This window comes from Oncorhynchus kisutch, linkage group LG2 (assembly GCF_002021735.2).
Source record: "Oncorhynchus kisutch isolate 150728-3 linkage group LG2, Okis_V2, whole genome shotgun sequence".
In the NCBI taxonomy this organism is placed as follows: domain Eukaryota; kingdom Metazoa; phylum Chordata; class Actinopteri; order Salmoniformes; family Salmonidae; genus Oncorhynchus; species Oncorhynchus kisutch.
The window spans coordinates 30,635,935-30,657,316 of NC_034175.2; the positions used below are offsets into that span (position 1 = coordinate 30,635,935).

Genomic DNA, 21,382 nt, shown 5'->3' on the forward strand with positions numbered 1-21,382 from the left:
CCCCTCTCATCTCTGCTAGCCAATTCACTGAACGCCCAACCCTAGAGTGAGTCCTTGTGTGAATGTAGGACTCACAGCTATTGAGCAAAAATTGCAAAAATGGTTTTTTACCACATTTACAAAAATGACACTTGGATCAATGACTTCATGGTTAAAGTACCTGTAGAATACCTGTTTTAAACCATGAAGAACCTGTTTCGAGGACATGGGGCGGCAGCGTAGCCTAGTGGTTAGAGCGTTGGACTAGTAACCAGAAGGTTGCAAGTTCTAACCCCCGAGCTGACAAGGTACAAATCTGTCGTTCTGCCCCTGAACAGGCAGTTAACCCACTGTTCCTAGGCCGTCATTGAAAATAAGAATTTGTTCTTAACTGACTTGCCTAGTTAAATAAAGGTAAAAATATTGGCAGGTCGTTTCTTGGTAGCACACAGCTTGTTGGACTCTCAGGCAAAGCAGCGCTGGCTCCCTCCTTGTAGATCTTTTTATAGAAGACTTCAACAGAGCAGACTGATTCAGGGTCAAGCCTTTGCGTTGTTTCACACCATAATTACATACCAAGCACCAACATGCATTACTGGGATGGAGCGTCATTCTTCTGTGTCTCTGCCATGAGGTTAACCTTTGTTAACCACTGTACTTGTAACTTTGTGCCTTATCAGAAGTAAGACTTTAGCCCAAAGATTCTCAACTATAAGCAAGTCATAACTATTTCATGGTGGGAGGTTGCAGGAAATTATCTGATAATAGGTTGCAGGAGGTTGCAGGAAATTATCTGTAATATAAGGCCTCTGAATGTGCAGCAAGTTAGGTTGTGTTGTAAGACAGAACAGTTGTAGCTATTACTGTCCCTCCAGCTTTTTCATTACTTTCTCCTTTTACATTACTTTCTCCTTTTACCTCTCACTCATCACACACAGACATTACACCTAACGTGGTCCCTGCAAATTAATTTTTAATACCCTTTCCCAGATTTGTGCCTCGACACAATCCTGTCTCTGAGCTCTACGGACAATTCCTTCGACCCCATGGCTTGGTTTTTGCTCGGACATGCACTGTCAACTGTGGGACCTTATAAAGACAGGTGCATGCCTTTCCAAATCATGTCCAATCAATTGAATTCACCACAGGTGGACTCCAATCAAGTTGTAGAAACATCTCAAGGATGAATGGAAATGCACCTGAGCTCTATTTCGAGTCTCATTGCAAAGTGTCTCAATGCTTATGTACATTTCAGTTTTAAATTTTTAATACATTTGCAAACATCTATAAAAACCTGATTTTTCTTTGTCCGTTATGAGGTATTGTGTATAGATTTTAGGGGGGAAAACTTTAACCAATTTTGGAATGAGGCTGTAAACAAAATGTGGAAAAAGTCAAGGGGTCTGAATACTTTCTGAAGGCACTGTACCTTTTAGTAATATTTCCCCTGATGTTACTAGCCACCCCTTACTTCCTGTTGCTTCCTTCCTTCCTCGCTTTCAACAGTTAAGCTAAATTAAATGATTTTAGTTGTTTATCATTCTAATGACATGCTTGAATAATATAGGACTAGAATTAGATGCGGATGGCTTTCACTTCCCTTCATGAAGATTTGAATGGTTATGGGTCTGACTAAATAACTGCTACAGCCTACCGCCATCGTGCGTTCGCTCTTCTTTCAAACTAAACATCAGTTCTGTTGACTGTTGTATTTAACTTTTGGCAAACAAACTTGCAGCCCTCTTCAAATAGTCTATTCGTATAAAACTTTTTTTTTCTAAAATGTCCAGCAAGCTATTCTAGTCTAGCTTTTCCTGCCAGGGTTTTTTAACGAGAGGGCAGCGGAGCACAGGCGCATGCGTATTGCAAAAGAGACAGTTAAGTTAGAAGCTTATTATGCATAACCCATCATTCATTAGCTAAATGTAAGGCTACTACTGCATTGAATGTATTACCTGAAATAGGTAGGCTAGGATGTTTTGAACAGGATTATCTATTTTCCTGCAATTTGAAGGGAATAGATGGAGAGTCTGCTTGTGCATGCTCTCATTAAAAGCAATGATAGAGTGATAGGCTGTTTTTAAAACTGCAGCTGCAATAAAAAAAATCTTTACAATTCAAAAATCCGCTGATCACCAAAAGCCAGACGGAGATGTGTAAATTATACGTGCATTCGGTCCTTGTATTACTGTAGCAGTATGCTATGCCGCAGCAAATGTAAGCATACCTGTCACAAGTTTTAAGAAAGTTACCATGATGGGTCAACATGCGGTGTGAACTGCATTCCATACCGAGATGGTCTGTCCACACCATGAGCATTTATGATTGATCATGCAGAGAGAAGGCCATAGGGACACCAGGTTTAGACATAGCATATTAACAGTTTAACGTCATGCTGTTAATATAAATAATTTATTATCATTTTCTAGTTTCTCACAGTTATTTAACCTGGGAAAAGGAAGTGGTTTTGGGTGGTTCCCGCCATTCAACCCTAACCTGCACCCACACTTTTTCACCTCTCCCTTGACACTCCATCATTTCTCCCTTGAAACGCACACACACCATTCCTGTGCTTGTCCTTCATTCTCCCTGAAAAGGGCCTGTTACAGCAGATCTGCTCGAGTTGGCGACACTAAAAATAAATTGAGAACGTGCTCCCGTTCTGTTCCCAAGGTTTAATATTGTCCCCCTGGCTATGACACTGTCACACCAAGCTGCAGCTAGAGGTGTGTGTGTGTGTGTGTGTGTGTGTGCGTGTGTGAGCATGTCTTTTAACTCTTTTCCCAAGTTAATATTTAGTTACCACACACCACAATGTGTTCATTGCTAATTGTTTTTATTAACTAGCTTAGAATTCAGATTTGGATGTAAATCTGAAGAGGGAAAAAAATTCATTTTTCAAACAATCGTCAAGACAATGTGTGTTTGCGTGTCAGTGATGCCATCAGTGAATACTCTAAATATGTAAGTGTTGTTTTATGTGGAATGTCACTTGTTTATCAATCCCCATTTAAAACTGGTAAAATGCTCTCCCCTCCCAGCTGTGTGTGACTGACTGTGTGTTGTGCTCTCTCTGGACAGAGGGACTGAGCCGAGAGGGCATCTCCAGGGAGGCCTGAAACCTCTCCCCACAGACTGCTGCTGAAGACCACCACCTTCCAACACCAATGACCTTCTCCAGTGTACATCTTTTCAGTTTTACATAAATGCTACTCATTAAAGTTGACTTTTTGCCATTTACCTCTGCAGGCTAATAAATAATGTTGCCGCTTCTTTTTCAGGAACCGTTGACTGTTGCGCCTCAGACCTTGTAATGGAAAATCGTGGTAAGTTTGGCTTCTTTTTCATTGTGGTTTGTGTAGTAGTGCAATATAGACCTGGGTGTGTTTATGGGCAGTTTGTTTTTGCTGCTACTTGGCGCACAGCAGACAGCTCAGTTCTCTATGGCGCCCGCTGTAGGCAAGGGAGACAGGCTCCCTCCCTTTCTTGTTAGCACCAGTCTGTGTGTTAAGCTTCAGTTCCGTCTGCCTGCTGAAGAGGCCTGGCCCAGTCTGTTTTCCAGGTCGACAGGTTCCGGGCTCATGCGGATTGGCCCAGCTCTGTCTCCTGCTTTCTGGAAGCAAGCCCAGTTTATGTGGGGCAGTGAGAAAGGGCCGTACAACTACAGACTCCATCTTCAGAAGCAGAGAAAAGGAAGGGTCATATCTAGTCAGTTGTAAAACTGAAATGTGTATTCCGCATTTAAACCAAACCTTCTGAATCAGAGAGGTGCGGAGGGCTGCCTTAATAAACATCCACTTCATCAGTGCCTGGGGAACAGTGGGGTTAACTGCCTTGTTCAGGTGCAGAACGACAGACTTTTTTACCTTGTCGGCTCTGGGATTCGATCCAGCAACCTTTCGGTTACTGGCCAAATGCTCCTACCCGAGAGAGACAGCCCAAGAAGGTCAGAGACCTCATCTGTTCAAATCAGCAAATACTTTAGCTGTGCTTGATTGAGCTTGCCTAGCACAATGGAACCAATATAATAGTCCCCAAAGTGACCTTGGAGGTGGCTTATTGTAGAGAAATTAACATTAAATTCTCTGGCAATGTTACCTAAATAGTTCTGGTGTTTTCTTTATTCTGAATGTTTTTTTTCACTTGTTCAATTGTCTATTTTCTTCTTCGTACTTTTAAAACATTAACATCAAACAAGTGCACACTTTAAAATACAGAGCATAAATCCACTTTACCTAAAGCAGAATTCAAAAATGTTTCACAAATAACCCTGTCTTACTGTATGATTTCACATGAAAACTACAGTGTATTTCATGTTCATACAATAGAAACACTTATATATGAAAACATAAATAACTGAATGTTTTTCTACAAACTGCTACCAATAAAGAAAACTGACAACAATTACATTCAGCTTTAAGATAGTGGCACCACCGTAAAATCGTATTTTTTTCATGCACGTCCACACTCCAGATAACGTGATAATACCTTGACAAAGTTATTAAATTGCATGTTATTACATTTTTTTTTTTATTAGAACTTTTGGAAGTTCTGTTAAAAAGAACGGACAAGTTTACATCTGCAAAGTTCTGGTGCTTTCTTTATTTTGAAGAACGGTACTTGCACTTGGCCAGAACTAGCTGTTTTTCCTGACTACCACAGTGCAACAGCACCATCTATAGGCCTAATGGACTACTAATGCTAAAGTATGTAGAATATACAATTTTAGATGAATTCAGACAAATACATTAACAAATTGGTTTAAAAAATAATAATAAAGGGGTGTCTGTTTTTAGTGACTTTGTTTTCAATCCATTACAGCAACAATTCTGGTGGACATTCCTACAGTCAGCATACTAATTGCACGCTCCCTCAAAAGCTGTGGCATTGTGTTGTGTGACAACTGCACTTTTTAGTGTGGGCTTTTATTGTCCCCAGCACAAGGTGCAACTGTGTAATGATCATGCTTTTTAATCAGCTTCTTGATATGCCACACCTGTCACGTGGATGGATTATCTTGGCAAACGAGATATGCTCACTAACAAGGATGTACACAAATTTGAGAGAAACAAACAAGCTTTTTGTGCATATGGAACATTTCTGGAATCTTTTCTTTCAGCTCATGAAACATGGGACCAATGCTTTACATGTTGTGTTTATATTTTTGTTCAGTATAGTATGCAGCTGCGGCTCAGAGTATTGTTTCTTCATATCCTATGTAATGCATTCTCATGCTTAAAAGTTTGCATTTGAAACAGTGGCCAGGTAAACATGGTTGTCATGGCTTGCTGAAATGACATTGAACGAACCAGTATCGTCTCAGTATTGCTCTTGAGTGCTGACTGGAAGAGAATGTAAAGAAGGCTTTTGTGAAGCATATTGCATTAATTTTTCACTTTTACATTTTAGCAGACGCTCTTGTCCAGTGCGACTTACTGGAGCAATTAGGGTTGTGCCTAGCTCAAGGGCACGTCAACAGATTTTTCACCTAGTCAGCTCGGGATTTAGACCAGCAACCTTTCTGCTCTTAACCACTAGGCTACCTGCCACCCCATGACCTCCTCAGCAGTACTAGTGACATTTCTGCTGATGGAATGCTGTGTGGTCTCAGAGCAGACACTTCCTCCTTTCTCTATCTGAACTACATCTCCATTGATAGAGGGCACAGATAGAAATAGATATCTCTGCCAAATGACATGCCAGTAGCTTTGTACCTGCTCTGGTTTTCCAGCTTTAAACAATTTCATTTTTATGTCGGAAGTGAGAGAGAGAAGGTACTACTTTCTATATATTTTTTCCCAATTTTTGTGGTTTCTCTCTCGGACAGTGGCCCATCCTTTTAGTTCTCTGTGACTACTCACACCTCTCAGCCCTACTGGCAGAGTTGCTGTTAGGAGCCCCCTGCTCATGCTGTACATCCATATGGTGGCTCCATAGAGACAGAATATGAATACCTCAGTGGATGTCATTATTTAACCTTTGACCTGGATCTGGCCACTGTCAGGTCACATGAGCAGTCAGAGCCCACCGCTGAAACTACTTTCATTACTACTGGTTTGGTTTATTAAGCTGCTGAGTGCCCCATTCAAAGTGGAAAGAGATCCTGTGAAGAAGGATCCCACTGTGGTGGGCATATATGAAGGACTAAAGCCCGAGAGGTTAGCCAGAGAATGTTGGTAAATTCTGTCACTCTCTCACACACACACACACACACACACACACACACACACACACACACACACTAAAATACAAGCGCATATTTATACACCACCAGTGCAGCTCAAAGGAATGATAGGCATCTGTCTGTGAATGCTGACTGGCCAGAGACTCAAGGAGGGAGGGTCAGTGAGAAAGGGAGAGGGTGGGGAGCACTTCAAGGGAGCAGGGAGGGTAGGTCTTACGGAGACCAAAAGAGGGAGGGAGAGTGGGAGGAGTATACCAGAGGGGAAAGAAAGTCGCACAGAGTTTCTGGCAAAGTAGACAGAGGTGTCCGGGAAAGAGGAGACCAGGGAACTTGGTTGAACAAGCTGTGGACCAGGTGTGCTCCTCCTCTGCCCAGCACGGAGTGCCTATTCCTGGGTAGAAAGAGGAAAAGAGGCCCCTCTGGGGCTGGATCATGGGACAGAGCCTTCCTCTGGAGACCCCAGCTCAGGACCAACACCAACACATCCACTGTAGCGGTGAGTTTCTAGTTTACTCACTCACATACGCATGCTCTATAATCAGTCTCACAAGTACACACAAGTACCTTTTTTTTTTTACACCACTCAAGCATTCTAATACGATCCTTAGTGTTCAGTTTTTCTAATTTCTTTTCAACATCATAGCTGCGAAAGAGAGAGGGCAACGGAGAGGCGGGGCAGGAGATTGTGTAATCAACAATGTTGCACACTTTATTTCTCTCTTTACCACAGGAAATGTTAAAAATCACTGGGATCATGTGGATGAATATCAGCTGTGTGTGCGTGCACGCACATTACTGAGTGCAGGATACCCTTCTGACGTGATGTGTGCAAAACAAAAAGATTAGCCGCACAAACGCATGCCTCACTGTTTGTGGCAGTAAACTGAGATATTGAAACATTTTTCTGAGGGATTACTGGAAATAGGATTGTCTGTCAATGTGTAGGGTGTTATGTGCTTTTTTGGAGCCATTGCATCCCCCTTCCCCCAGTATTGTTGTGGTCTGTTATCCCATGGAGGTTAAGCCTAAGAGATTGGGTAGTATTATTATTATTATTTTATAGAGATGAAGTATGGCAACCAGCGAGTAATCAGCCTAGTGTGCCAATAACAAGTTACAGGCACACTAGGCAAAAAATCAACCAGCCCATCTGGCATTTGAAATGCCAGATAGCCAGTCCGATCCAGTGTGTAGGTGCAAGTACACAAAACCAGGTTTAGAAATGGCTATCTTTTCAACCAACAACTTTAGGTATTGGAATTACCTCTCTGGTACCACCCACTAGTGACTAGTCAAAGTGACTAGCCATTTCAAAACACGTAAAGTGAGGGAGAGGGTGGGCTTTCCTTGCGGAAGCAGACTCTTATGTAAGTGATCAGGCTGCTCGAGGCAGCGGGCCTACTGCTGAGGCCCTTAAAACAACTCTCCACCACATGCTCACCTGACTGCTCCTGCAAGTCAAGGGGCTGAGACTAAACCTGGATATTAATTAACTCTATTGTACTAACCTGCTCCTGGCAATACTTTTCTCGTTTCGGGTAAAAGGTTATCCTGCAAATATTCGTGTCCAGTTGCTGAGCACGCCCGCATTCTCATTGACTGGGCTGTAGTGGAGCAGGTTGAGAGCTTCAAGTTCCTTGGCATCCACCTCACCAACAAACTAACATGGTCCAAGCACACCAAGACAGTCGTGAATAGGGCACGACCAAACCTATTCCCCCTCAGAAGACTGAAAAGATTTAGCATGCCGTCCTCAGATCCTCAAAAGGTTTTGCAGCTGCACCATCAAGAGCATCCTGACGGGTTGCATCCCTGCCTCGTATGGCAACTGCCCGGCCTTCGACCGCAAGGCACTACAGAGGGTAGTGCCAGTACATCACCGGGGCCAAGCTTCGTGCCATCCAGGACCTCTATACCAGGTGGTGTCAGAGGAAGGCCGTAAAAATTGTCAGACTTCAGCCACTAGCTAGTCATTTCCGTTCCACTACACATGGTGGGTGTTTAAGACCCTACTCAAGTTTGTTTGGCCAGCACCCAGTCAGTAGGCACCCCCATGGATGCCTTTCAGAACCCATTTTAAAACCCCACCTGTTTCGTTCTGGTTGTCAGTGGCTCATTTTGTTAGTTCCCTATTTCTGTTGAGGAGCGATTTATTTGGGAATGTAACATAACTAGTGACGACCAAGTCTGACCCTGTTTCCTTATTGGCAAGCTCTAGATGGGCTGGCTTCCTGATTGGACAGAACTGTCTAGCCTGGTATCCTGGCTGTTACTGCATCATTCACTTTGAACTTGTCATCCAGACCTCTCTGAGTCCTTTGTTTTGACATAGTGGATTGCGCTGTCAGATTTCTGTCTCATCAGCCCAGCAAGGCAATTTATAAACTTGATCTCGACTATAAAAAGCATCTAGACGTTATCTCACATTTCTTTGACTAACATTTAGTTTTCAACCTCTGATATTTGTATAAACCTTGCTCTCTGTCTCTCTGACATTTGCAACATTGTTTCAATATTCAAATTTGATCTTCAGCTGTCCCATAGTAATGAACGTGTCGGGAATCGGAACGAGACAGCCAGGCAGGCAGCGTTTCTCAGCCAGTCGAAATCATGAATCAGCTTGAATAATTTTTATGGATATATACAAAGAAATGTAAATTGAAAAAATGTTAAACAAAATGAAGTGCAGCTAGTTTGCAGTCTTTCCAGCTTCAGTTTGAAGTGATTGTGTTAACTGTGTTATTGGCTAGCTCTTCTGAACAACAGTGTCCTGACAAGTGAGCACATTTTCTATGCCGGGCGAAATCGTGGCTCATTAGCTCATTTTTACGGATGCGTACAAATAAATTTCACTAGAAAAGCGTTTAAACAAATTCAAGTGCAGCTATTTTGCTGTTCTTCTGCCTGCACTGTAAGTTAGCCGTAGTTGCTTAGCTAGCAAGCAAGGGATAAGAACGTTGCCAGCAATGGAACATTTAGACTGAACTGGGTCACGTCTCCAGCAACCGAACCGATAGAATGAACGACCAGCCAGCTTGGGTAGCAACTCTAGATTTGTGTCAGGACTATATCTTGTGGAAGGATGAAATAGTATGAATAAATTGATCAAAATATGTCAATCATTATTTGAATATGTTGGTGACCCATTGTATAAAAGTGTGAATGCCCTCGAAGCCGATGTTTGAAGGATATATTGGCACAATTTGCTAACACCCGTGCCAATATATCCTCCAAACACCGCCTTCTCGGGCATTATCACTTAATATTATGTCATGTGTGCTTTATAGCCTACAATGCAGGCTATCAGTTGAAACAGGCTCTCTTTTTTCATGTCCAGTACATTAAGATGTGTGAGGGGTGGAGGTTGTCTTTGTTCTGTCACCGTTAGGATCAGGGTGGAGTGCTGTTTCCTCCCTGTGTTTCCCAGACCTCACCCCCCCCCCCCCCCCCTCTCCTTCCTCTGTCCGAGTCACACAGCTGCAGACAGCCTACACATACCGGACCTCCGCTCACTCTTCAGGCACCCTTTTGGGTATAGGAAGGATCCATTTGGTCACCTTTCCAATCTCTGTGATAAGATCAACTGTATTTCTTGCTACCAGCTGAATGGAGTGAATGTTCTGCTGCTGTGTGTTTCTGGTAGTATCAGTCAGTCAACCCACTGTGGATCTGGAGTGTGTCGGCCCAGCACAACCAGCACTTGTCCTGCTTGAGTGGATTTTAGCTGACCTGCCTTCCTGCCGTGCTCTCCTTGTCAGAGGCAGACCGCTCTGCCAGAGCCTGCTGTGCCTGAGTGTAGGAGAACCAGGGGAGTGTGTGTTACAGACAACTGCATTTAGCAACTCGTTCTTTGGACATCATAACCTGAATCCACTGGTTTTTGTAACTTCCTGAGGAGCTGGATGTATATGGTTTGGAGCTGGCCTCTGAACTTTGATGTTTTGTCTGCATGTGGTTTAGCAGCCTGCTGTGGGTCTTTGCGCTGTCACAGACGCCCCCAGCCCCTCCCCTACCTAGGGTGTTGGGATCGACTCGGGACAAGAGTTTGAGTTTTTGAACACAACCTTCTGCTTCCTCATGGCATGTTGCCTCAAGTCCCACCACCATGGAAGCTGGACCCTGAGCTCCTACCCAGGTAGACTAGCTCTGTAATATAACCTCCATGACCCTGCTTTGGAGCCCATTTCCACCTTTTGACATGTTTCCTATACCTCCACTTCTGGTCTTTTGAAGGAAGGTATTGTATAATGTTATTACCTCTGCCTATCAGCAGCTGGAAAATAGTGTTATTTTTTAAGCGTGCGTTGATGTGTGAACTGAATTGCTGTTGTAGTGTTATTGCCAGGACATCCTGTTTTTGTGGGACTGGTTGGTTGTTTTGCCCCAGCCCTTCTACACAGTAAATATTATGTCTGCTGAATTAAAACCTCAACCTTAGAGGAACCTGGCTCACAGAGATGTTCTGTGAAAGGCCTTGTGAAGCTCAGCACCTTGTCAGCCTGTCAGTCAGCTGAGCTGTTACCATGGCAGCTGGATGTCTGTGCGTGTCTTGGAAAGAGACTCACTCAGGCCAAAGAGCGAGTCCTACCTCCCAAATTATTTTTAAAGGTGTATTTGTTCGTGAAAAATGTGTGTGTGTGCTTCCACATAGCCTGTTGGTGTTGAAAGGCTGATAACAATATTCTCCCAGTAGGGAGGAATGTGAGACTGTGGGAAGCTATGGACGGAGGCCAGTGCAAGAGGGACTCTCCCTTCCCAAAGCTGTTGGTGACTTGGTTGTGAATGTGTGGAGGAGTACATGAGCTTTCACCATCACCCCGCCAAAGCACACACAGTCCCAGAGCTCTGAGCTAAAGATAATAATCTTCCTGATGAGCCTGGCCCTCCCATGTTCTTTACTCATGGTGCATATGGGTGTCAGTCTAGCATAGCTAGGCTAATGTTCTTCTGCACTTTACTCTGAGTGTGTATGGGTGTCAGTCTAGCTCAGTTAGGCTATAGGATAATGCTATAATACTACACTTTACTCTGAGTGCATGGGCCAGGCTAAACAGCAGCTGGTGCACAAGGTTTTGCTCGCCTGAGTTAGAGCTCAGCTAGGCTACTGTGAAAATGTCAGGGCTCTGGTTACCTCTGTTCTCTGTGCTGCTGTTATGTTGTAGATGCCCAGTTATGGTTGTCATATTTCAACAATGTTTCTTGAATCTCCATTATTTTCTCTCTGACTCCATTGCTCCAGTTGATGAAGTTGACCACCTGCACAACACGACGGAAGGAGATGGGGACAGCACCCCTCTCCCATGCAAGGGCAAGGGAAAGTTCTCTACCCTTGGCAAGATCTTCAAACCATGGAAGTGGAGGAAGAAGAAAAGCAGCGAGAAGTTTACGGAAACTTCAGAAGGTTTGTGTTCCAGCTTCATTGTGTTTGTTAGTTTTTATGTGTTGCATTCAATCTTTATCAAACGCCTTTCAGTGTGTTTTCCTGTCTCCTGGTGATATGTACATGCCATGGCCTTTTCCAGTGTGTCCAGTTCAGTCTGCTTAAACAAAACAATTGTTATAGTGGTTAGAATAATATCCTTTTTATCTGAAGATCTGTAAACTTACATCTTTGACTTCTGGAATGTGAAATGACACACAAAAATTTGAAATATTATCTTCGGTTTTATATGCTATCTGGAAGAAATCTGAAGAAAAAAACTTAAAGCCTTAATGCACTGGCTTAAATTCTGTGTGTTGACGGCAGTTCTGGAGAGAAAGATGTCGATGAGGCGACCGAGACAGGAGCTTATAGAACAGGGAGTGCTGAAGGAGCTCTCAGAGAATGGTAAGAGTGCGTGCTGCCACTGGTGATGTCACTCACTCACCTGATCACCACATGACTCAATCAGCCAGTTCCAGTTGGCTCCCTACTTCTTTCTCTTGCACCTAACATTTTCAATGTTTCTATATCTGTAAAGTGTAAGCAACATGGTGGACGCTCCACCACTACCCTGCATATACCTATCCAGACCCTTCAGATCTACAAACATTTAAGGGTTATGGCAGCCAAGGGGGAGGGAGCAAATTGGAAATGGCTTTATCTTTATCAGACAAAAGTCCAGGGCTATCACACCTACACAGATAGCATAGTCGATAAGTAACAGCTTCAAGTTCAGCACACTCAATGGCAGTTGAAGAAAGTCAAATTCACTCTCATGCTCCTTTTCAACAGTATAACTATATATTTTGGGAAGAAAATTACATGGTGTTTTTCTTGAGCTGGGGAAAGTGGAACGAATTGCGCCCTGCAGCGGAATAGCTTTTAAAGTCAGTGTGTTCTGTGCTCTTACTCGCTTTGCCGGCGTCAGTGTTGCAGAGGCCCGTTTATTAAACATATTTCACTCCATGGCCAGAGCTCTGGTCCAAAGGGGTTGGCAGTTAGGACACCTTTCTAAACCTCTCATTCTGAAGGGGCCTGTGAAATCATGTCCAGATGCACAGAGGGAACCAATCCAAAAGTCCATGTGCCCTATTTCAACAAGCCAATTAAGTTTGACCATTTATACTCAAATTTGCAGAACATTTTGAGTAGAGATAATGGCTTTGTTAGATTTCTGACTAACCCCTCCCTCACACTTGGTTAGTGACTCAAAGTAGTGCTAGTTTATAGATCTTCTTATGTGTGATTGACTCTGTATGGAAAGTCTCACTGCTTGTGTCCATTTTTGTGACAGAAGGGGACGATCCTCACAGCCCCAAACAGTCCTACGTGAAGAATGGCCACACCCTGCCCGTGGGTGGTGGTGGAGGGGGCAGAGGGCAGGAAAACCAGACAAGACCCCCCTCAGACCTTGGGATGAACCCCTCAGACTTTAAGATTAACCCAGCCTGGCTGCCCCAGATAGAGGACCGCAGGGTCCGATTCCCCCCGGACATAGACCGCCAGGGTGGCCCCAGAGGCTCTGGGCAGCAGGAGGAGGGCCGGCGAGGAGGTGGAGGGTCCCAGGGGGAGGGGGAATGGAAGTCTAACATGGCCTGGCAGGGCCAGGCGATGGTCCAGGTGCAGGGGATGGGACAGGAGGAGGGTAGACGCGGGGGCAGACTCCACCCTTCTGATGGAGACAAGCGGCCGGGCCTGCAGAAGGCGCCATCAGAGGACGGTAGGAGTCGCCGCCCTGCTGAGACCGCATGGAAACCTACCCTCCCCCGGCACGCGTCCGCAGAGGAGGGAAGGGCCCGTAGAGGTGAGCTATTAACACCAACACATTATTGTACTTTTTAGATATGTGTGTATTGTTGTGACTTGTTAGATATTACTGCACTGTTGGAACTAGGAACACAAGTATTTCGCTACACACGCAATAACATCTGCTAAATATGTGTATGCGACCAATCAAATTTGATTTGACACACACGCGGCCTTATTCTGTGGAGTAGGGTGAAGCTGTCCACTGATCTAAGGTTTGTGTTTTCCCCCTAATGGAAGATTTGAAAACGATCAGCTGATCCTAGATCTTTGCATAAGGGCAACTTCTACCTGGAGCCTGGTTTTCTGACTGCCCTCTCTCCAGTCAATCTTCCTCCTCTTCAGTCCTCTGGTTTGGCCCCAGATATAGATCGGAGCCTCTTTGCTCCCCAGAGTCCTGCTCCAGCTATGCGTCTTATTCGGGAGCCGAAGGGAATAGGGGGACTAGCTCATCCTCTCCTCCTTTCGTAATTAATGCGGCATTATCGTTTTAACCATTCCTGTCCTTAAAAGCTAATGCCTGTCAGCTCAACCGTAACCCTGCTGAAGAGCTAAAGCTAATTGATACCATTCCAGCTATTACACACTGAGCTAAATGGTCTGTAGTGTCTTGTTTCTTTTAGATCTTATACTCTCCCTGATTTATATATTAATCTTCTCGCTTTCTCTCTCCCTCTCCTTTTCTCCCCTTTTACCTCTCCCTCGGTTTTCTCTGACCTACAGTGCCTTCAGAAAGTATTCACACCCTTGACTTTTTCTCTGTTTGTTGTTATAGCCTGAATTTTAAATGGATAAAATGTATATTTTGTGTCACTGATTTACACACAATAGCCCATAATGTCAAAGTGGAATTGTGTTTCTAGAAATGTGTTTCTAGAAAAATGAAAAGCTGAATAGTCTTGCGTCAATAAATGTTCAAACCTTTTGTAATGGCAAGCCAAAATAAGTCACTACAAAGATACAGGCACCCTTCCTAACTCAGTTGCCAGAGAGGAAGGAAACTGTTAGAGTTGAGATTTTAATGGCTGTGATAGGAGATAACTGAGGATGGCTCAACAACATTGTAGTTACTCCACAATACTAACATAAATGACAGAATGCAAAGAAGGAAGCCTGTTCAGGAAACCTGTAATCCAACACACCACGGCGTACCATTCTTCATATTTTCAAGCATGGTGCCTGCATCATGTTATGAGTATGCTTGTCATCGGCAAAGACTAGAGTTTTTTTTTTAGGATGAAAGGAAATGGAATAGAGCTAAGCACAGGCAAAGTCTGAGAGGAAAAACTTGGTTTAGTCTGCTTTCCAACAGAAACTTGGAGACACATTCACCTTTCAACAGGACAATTACCTAAAACACAAGGCCAAAATGTACACTGGGCTTGCTTACTAAGACGACCTTGAATGTGCCTTCGTGGCCTAGTTACAGTTTTGACTTAAATTGGCTCTGTGGCAAGACTTGGAAATTGCAATGATCAACTTGACAGAGCTTGAATAATTTAAATAATAATGGATAAATATTGTACCATCCAGGTGTGCCAGAGACTCAGAGCTGTAATTGCTGCCAAAGGTGATTAATGTATTGACTTAGGGGTTGAATACTTATCTAATGAAGATATATTATGGTTTTATTTTCCATTAAAAAAATTGTTCAAATTTTTCTTCCACTTTGACATTAGGGCATTTTGTGTAGATCATTGTCAAAAAAGGGCACATTTTAATCCCACTTTGTAACACAACAAAATTTGAAAAAAGTAAATGAGTGTGAATACTTTCTGAAGGCACTATTTCCTATTTTCTCTGTGACATCAGCATGTGAGAAGGACATGTCTATAAATAAACTTCAGCTTTGAGGAATGGCGTGGGATAATAAGAAGCAGGGTGGAGGGCTAGGGGAATGTGGGTTTAGTACTGTAATTACAGCACTGTTTATCTACACAGCTGATCCCCTGATAATGACAATCTCATACAAGTGTTTTGACACACACACACACACACACACACACACACACTAGAGTGACTGAGTGAATGGCACAAATTGGCTCAGTGCTTCAACCCAAGACTGAAACATTTGTTTTTTAGGGACCCAAAAAAGGCTAGCAGTGTGTAGTGAGTTGTTGTGTGTGCGGTCTTTGACACAAATGCGCTCATGTGTCTCTCATGATGATGATTAGTTATTAAATGTATAGTGCTCTTTAACACATGTATGTAACGTGTTTTGTGTGCTGTGTGTTTTGCAGAATCAGAGAGCCATTTTGTTCCTGACCCAGATTTGCTGCGGGACACTCTCCGAGAGTCTCTGTCCCCCAAACAGTCCGTTATGCCCCCCAAGTGGCTGATGAGCTCCACCCCCGAGCCCGGCAGCGAAGGGTCACCCTCATCCCACACCCCATCCAACCACCCTGCAACCACGTACTCTTCCTCCTCTTCTTCCTCTGCAGTTGCAATGCCTGCCCGAACTGTCTCCTCTGCAGGCGCCAACCCCCAATCTTCAGCAGTAGTGTCCTTCGCTCCATCCTCCACCCCCCAGGCGACCAAGCAGCCTCCCCTCCCCCTGCCCAAGCCCGTCAACAGGGGCGTTAATGCTGCCATGTTGGGTGAGTAGTAGTACTAGTTGTGGTGATTGTAGTAGTAGGGACCGCAGCTGCCTGTTTAATCACGGGATGGCAGAATTAGCTTATGAGATGCCAGAGTAGACCAGGTGCAGCTTGCATCAAAACACACACACACATTCACTCAGTGGAGCTTCCTCGCGTAACATGTAGTTAAGTGTCACATGCATACATGTCTGCAGAAGACTCACGTTACATGCATAGGCGTTACTACAAGGGACATGTGCACGTTGCGCGCATTCTATTTCTCACACACACACACACTTTTCCGCTCATCTTTATAATGATGTTATCCCAGCGGCTCCAGCAGCTGTTCCCTAGACGATAACTTAATAAAACTGAACTATTTTAGACAGCAGCAGCAGAGCAGATTTTCCCTGGCATTGTATCTCTGCTCAGCTCCTTACGGAGGTAATATTATTATTGTTTTTACCAGGGGTGTTTCTTGTCAGGGGAGCCCGACTTTATTCACTGTTCTCTTTGAGATCTGATACTCCTATTACCTTAGGACTGTTTAAACACATTTTTTGTATATATTCCCTCTAGTTTCCTGTGTCATTTTTACATGTAGGTTGGTTGGTTTAGCCTGGAGCTGATAGGCTTGGAAGTCATTTGCCATGCACTCGTGTCACCTATTTGCCACCTACAGTCTTTCAAGCTATTTCATATGTACGTTCTAGAATGTATGTAGACATTTCAGCTCTCACATTATGTAAACAATTCTGATGTATTAAACCATGTCGGATTTTTTAAAGAGGTGGCATAGAATACTCTGAACAATGGGGACTTTTCCTGGTGTAGCAGGAAGGAGAAACGGCAATAAGAAGTTGCTTTGCTGCATTCTTAATTTGGTACAGTTACAATACGTTCCGTTATTGTCAACAATGCATTTTAGCCAGTGCATTTTGTTAGGTAATGTTTAAACCAAGGTTATCATAAACTACTGGGAAAAGTTATCGGATACTTGTAGATTTAAAATCTCATCCGACATGATACTGAATATGCAATCATTGCTTGCCTAGCTGTTGTTGAAACATATCAAACTATATATGAATGCTAGCTGAGCCAGTAGTGACTGTTTTCAAAAGTATTCCACTAGTTAATTAGGAAAATTCCTAACAGGTAGCTAGGTACAGAGTGATTACTTCACCAGCTAACCTAGAGGCCCGAAACTGAAGGAGTTTTGATTACCTCTTCACTTTCCCCATTGAGTCCCCTCTCACAGCCCAGGCAAGCCCCTCAACCCTCTTGTTCTGGGTGCTGGTAGTGCGTTAAGTGTAAGCATATCCACCTTGGTCGTGTTCATTAGACACCACACGTAAAAAAAAAAAACTGCCTGATACCAGGAAGGACTTCCTGGACTGTATTTAAAATGTTGTGCTACGGTGTGCCCAAATGAACACCATCCTGGTGTATGTGTAGTTAAGGTGACCAGATATTAGAAATGAAAATCATGGATTTTTTTTTTATGGGGCTAGCTGTGCAAAAATATATAAAAAACAATGGTATGGAACTATAGTTAACTATCAATTTTCACTATATTCCTTTCAAATACTTGTTTTAATTCTAACAAGAAATGGTTCACTTGTTTAGCAGCCTGGTGGGCATGGTTGTTCATGCAGTGGTTACATGTTTGTATCAATGATCAAACGTTCTCATAAATGGTCAAACAAGTTTGGTACAGGGATAGACAATTTGTACATGCAAATCTGACTGGATACAGTGTTTCGATTATTGGAATATAAACCTCATTATCAACAGTTGCATCTTGTTTTCTGAGGGATAATTGGGGATAATTTTGGGGTGGGCAGCTCTAGCCGGGGACAGGCCACTAAAATTGGGGACTGTCCCTGGTAATCAGGGACGTCTGGTCACCCTATACACAGTGTATACATTCAGCCAGCCTATATGAGAGCTGAAGGCCTGTGTGTCGTGCCTCTCATCCCCTGCCAGCCTCCACTCTACAGGGGGGTGAGAACCAGAATGACTCCCAACTGCCCCTCTACTGGTCCTGCTGGAAACGCGAGGGCGACTATGATGTCTACCTGTCCCTCCCTGTCTACCTGTGCCGGCGGGATGGCAAGGGCCTGCGGTCAGGTAAAACAAAGGATGCCCACCAATGCCCCTCTTCACTGGCATCGCCGCAGCAACGGTGCCCACCTTGTCTCTCTAACGTCTTCCCAAGCCTGCGTTGTATGTGTGGCTGTATGCCACACCCCTGTTAATGTCAACCTTCTGGTTACTTGCGTCATCATATTTCATTATCCTGACTTGAAAAGCCTCATGCCAAACGCTACCTGGATGCAACTGATGGACTAACCTATAACGGCCTGGATTGAGGGCTCTCTTCTGCTCATGCCACGTTAGGCTGCATGCGCGTAACAAGGTTGAGTGATGTGTGCGTGTAAGTGGGTGTACGTGGGCGTCTGACCACCATATGTGTACTACTACCTCTGGCATGTGAATGGGGGAGTAACTGAGTGTCTCCCGTGATGGCTACCTGTGGCAGCCCAGCGCAGACCAGGCTGCCCCATAAAGGCTAATCCACACATCTGCTCTGGAGCGAGAGAGGAGAGAAGGGACTTGACTCTCCAGTATGCTTCATGTCTGGCGCTCAATCAGTCTGCTGCTATGATCTATTGTACTCCAATGCAGTATGTCTCCATGGCTTTGTATTTTAAAGCTATTTCATGTTGACACATTCACCAGCAACTGCATTGAGCTTACATATTTAAAGGTTTGCATGCAATCGCAAATGTCTATTCCAGCTTGGTTGAACAGAGTTTTTTTTCATAATTCTCAGTTCAGAGATGCTAAGAAGCGATGGATGCATACTGGCCAATTCGATCTGTATATGGTCTGCGTGTGTTCTAGTGCATGTGTACTTATTCAAACCCTCACTGTAACCTTGATTGCCACATGCACCCATTTGTAATGTAAGACCCTGTCGAATGCACTCATATGGACCCAGTCATGTGACCTGGGTTTGTGGACCTATGCATTCATGTGGACTCAGTCATGTGATCTGGGTGTGTATATCCATTCATGTGCACTCACCCATGTTACTTGGGCTCGATCTTACATGTAAATGGAGACGTTAACAAGCTTGTGCACTCACTTGATCTGCAGTTGAAAGCCCAGATATAGGTTAATAAAGTAAGTGAACGTGTGTTTATCAGTGTGTGACACATTCAATAAACTGTTTCTCCATCACACAGGCAACCTCACCCAGGCCGGTACCAGACTGGTGCCAACTAAGCCCTCCCCACCGATGCCCCCCAAGAGGACCACCCCTGTCACAAAGCGCAACCCGGAGGACCCGTCTGCGTCCACCCAGTCTGTTTCCACCCCCTCCCCTTCCCTTCTTTCTCCTGAGGACCATCATAACCACTCAGCAGGCTTCCAGATGCCTCCCCCGTCCCCGCCCTTACCCAACCACATCCCCCCTTCTCCCCCCCGCCAGCATCTGCAAGCGCACTACCTCCACCACCAGCACTCCTACCAACATCCCATCCCCCAGCCCTTGCTCTTTGACCCCCCCAGCCCCACCAGTGAGCCCCCCCAGCGGCCGGCCCCCGTCCCCCTGCACATCATGATCCAGAGGGCCCTGTCCAGCCCCGGCCCGGCCCAGCCACATCCCGACGGCTCCCAGCGCTCAGCTCACTCCCTGCTCTTCGAGACACCGCCTGAGTACCAGGGGGACCGCAGCCGGCCCCTAGCCGTCAGCATCCAGCCTCTGAAACTGTGAGTCCTATATGTCACTATGGGTATTTCCTCCATGTTCTAGACTTGAGTAAAAATCACACCTGAAACAATAGATGTAAAGTTGGCAAGACCTTGTATGAAAGGATCTAGCCACACAATCTTTCTGTGATGCCAATGATTTATTATCAGATTTATTATCATCAATAATGATATGTGACTGACGGCTTTTCCTATTTCTGTTGAAAACTCATCTGATCTCCATCGCTCCATTTCTCACGCTATCAGGGCTGAGGATGACTACTCGGAGGAGGAGGATGATGAAGAAGAGGAGGAGGAGGAGTATGATGGGGAGCTCCCCCAGCCAGAGCTGGAGCCACGGAGCAGGAGGTGCATGGTGGGAGAGCCCAGCATCAATGTCATCCCTGAGGGACCCAACAGCAGTGAGGAGGAGGAGGAGGAGGAAGAACAGCAGGACTTGCAAAGGGACGACAGCGACTCGGACGGGCCAGTGCTCTATAAAGATGAAGATTCAGACGAGGATGAGGAGGATGAGCCTCCACCCAGTATGTATCTCTGTCTCACGTGAATTGCTTTATGGATAAACATTTATACTCAGATATAGCAGCATCTTTAAAATACTGTAAAAGTATATATGCCACCTATCAGACACATTTTAGACACATTTTAGTGAATTACAGTAGAGTGAGCACATACACTTTTTGTATGTGACTATTGATCCCTGCGGGAATTTACCCCTCATTTGTCATTGTTAGCACTGCACTCTTACCAATTGAGCCACACATGATACCTATACAGTACCAGTCAAAAGTTTGGACACACCTACTCATTCCAGGGTTTTTCTTTCTACATTGTAGAATAATAGTGAAGACATCAAAACTATGAAATAACACATATGGAATCATGTAGTAACCAAAAAAGTGTTCAACAAATCAAAATATATTTTATATTTGAGATTCTTTATAGTAGCCACCCTTTGCCTTCATGACAGCTTTGCACACTCTTGGCATTCTATCAGCCAGCTTCATGAGGTAGTCACCTGGAATGCATTTAAATTCAAAGGTGTGCCTTGTTAAAATTAATTTGTAGAATTTCTTTCCTTAATGCGTTTGAGCCAGTCAGTTTTGCTGTGTCAAGGTAGGGGTGGTATACAGAAGATAGTCCCATTTGGTAAAAAAGACCAAGTCCATATTATGGCAAGAGCAGCTGAAATAAGCAAAGAGAAACAACAGCCCATCATTACTTTAAGACATGAAGGTCAGTCAATGTGGGAATTTTCAAGAACTTTGAAAGTTTCTTTAAGTGCAGTTGCAAAACCAATCAAGCGCTATGATAAAACTGGCTCTCATGAGGACCGCCATAGGAAAGGAAGACCCAGAGTTACCTCTGCTGCAGAGGTACAGTTACCAGCCTCAGAAATTGCAGTCCAAATAAATGCTTCACAGAGTTCAAGTAACAGACACATCTCAACATCAACTGTTCAGAGGAGGCTGTGTGAATCAGGCCTTCATGGTCGAATTGCTGCAAAGTCACAACTACTAAAGGACTCCAATAAGAGGATGAGACTTGCTTGGGCCAAGGAACACAAGTAATAGACATTAGACCGGTGGAAATCTGTCCTTTGGTCTGATGAGTCCAAATTAGGTAGGCTTGAGT

At 44.3% G+C, this 21,382-nt stretch overlaps 1 protein-coding gene across 10 annotated transcripts in view; it reads left to right on the plus strand.

Annotated features, from left to right (window-relative positions):
• Positions 1 to 21,382, plus strand: part of phactr4b (phosphatase and actin regulator 4b) — a 64,047-nt gene that overhangs the window by 36,835 nt on the left and 5,830 nt on the right. For 3 of the 10 annotated variants that reach the window (XM_020453208.2, XM_020453199.2, XM_031793101.1), the window contains 9 exons: positions 3,061 to 3,159; positions 3,261 to 3,305; positions 11,403 to 11,564; positions 11,910 to 11,990; positions 12,880 to 13,389; positions 15,632 to 15,988; positions 17,957 to 18,100; positions 19,222 to 19,747; positions 19,994 to 20,271. In XM_020453208.2, coding sequence (XP_020308797.2) covers positions 3,147 to 3,159; positions 3,261 to 3,305; positions 11,403 to 11,564; positions 11,910 to 11,990; positions 12,880 to 13,389; positions 15,632 to 15,988; positions 17,957 to 18,100; positions 19,222 to 19,747; positions 19,994 to 20,271 — 2,116 coding nt within the window. In that variant the 5' untranslated portion in view covers positions 3,061 to 3,146. Of the gene's footprint in view, positions 1 to 3,060; positions 3,162 to 3,260; positions 3,306 to 5,158; positions 6,660 to 11,402; positions 11,565 to 11,909; positions 11,991 to 12,879; positions 13,390 to 15,631; positions 15,989 to 17,956; positions 18,101 to 19,221; positions 19,748 to 19,993; positions 20,272 to 21,382 lie in introns of those variants that run through there. The other 7 variants (XM_031793103.1, XM_031793104.1, XM_020453225.2 and 4 more) reach the window with 6 other exon arrangements.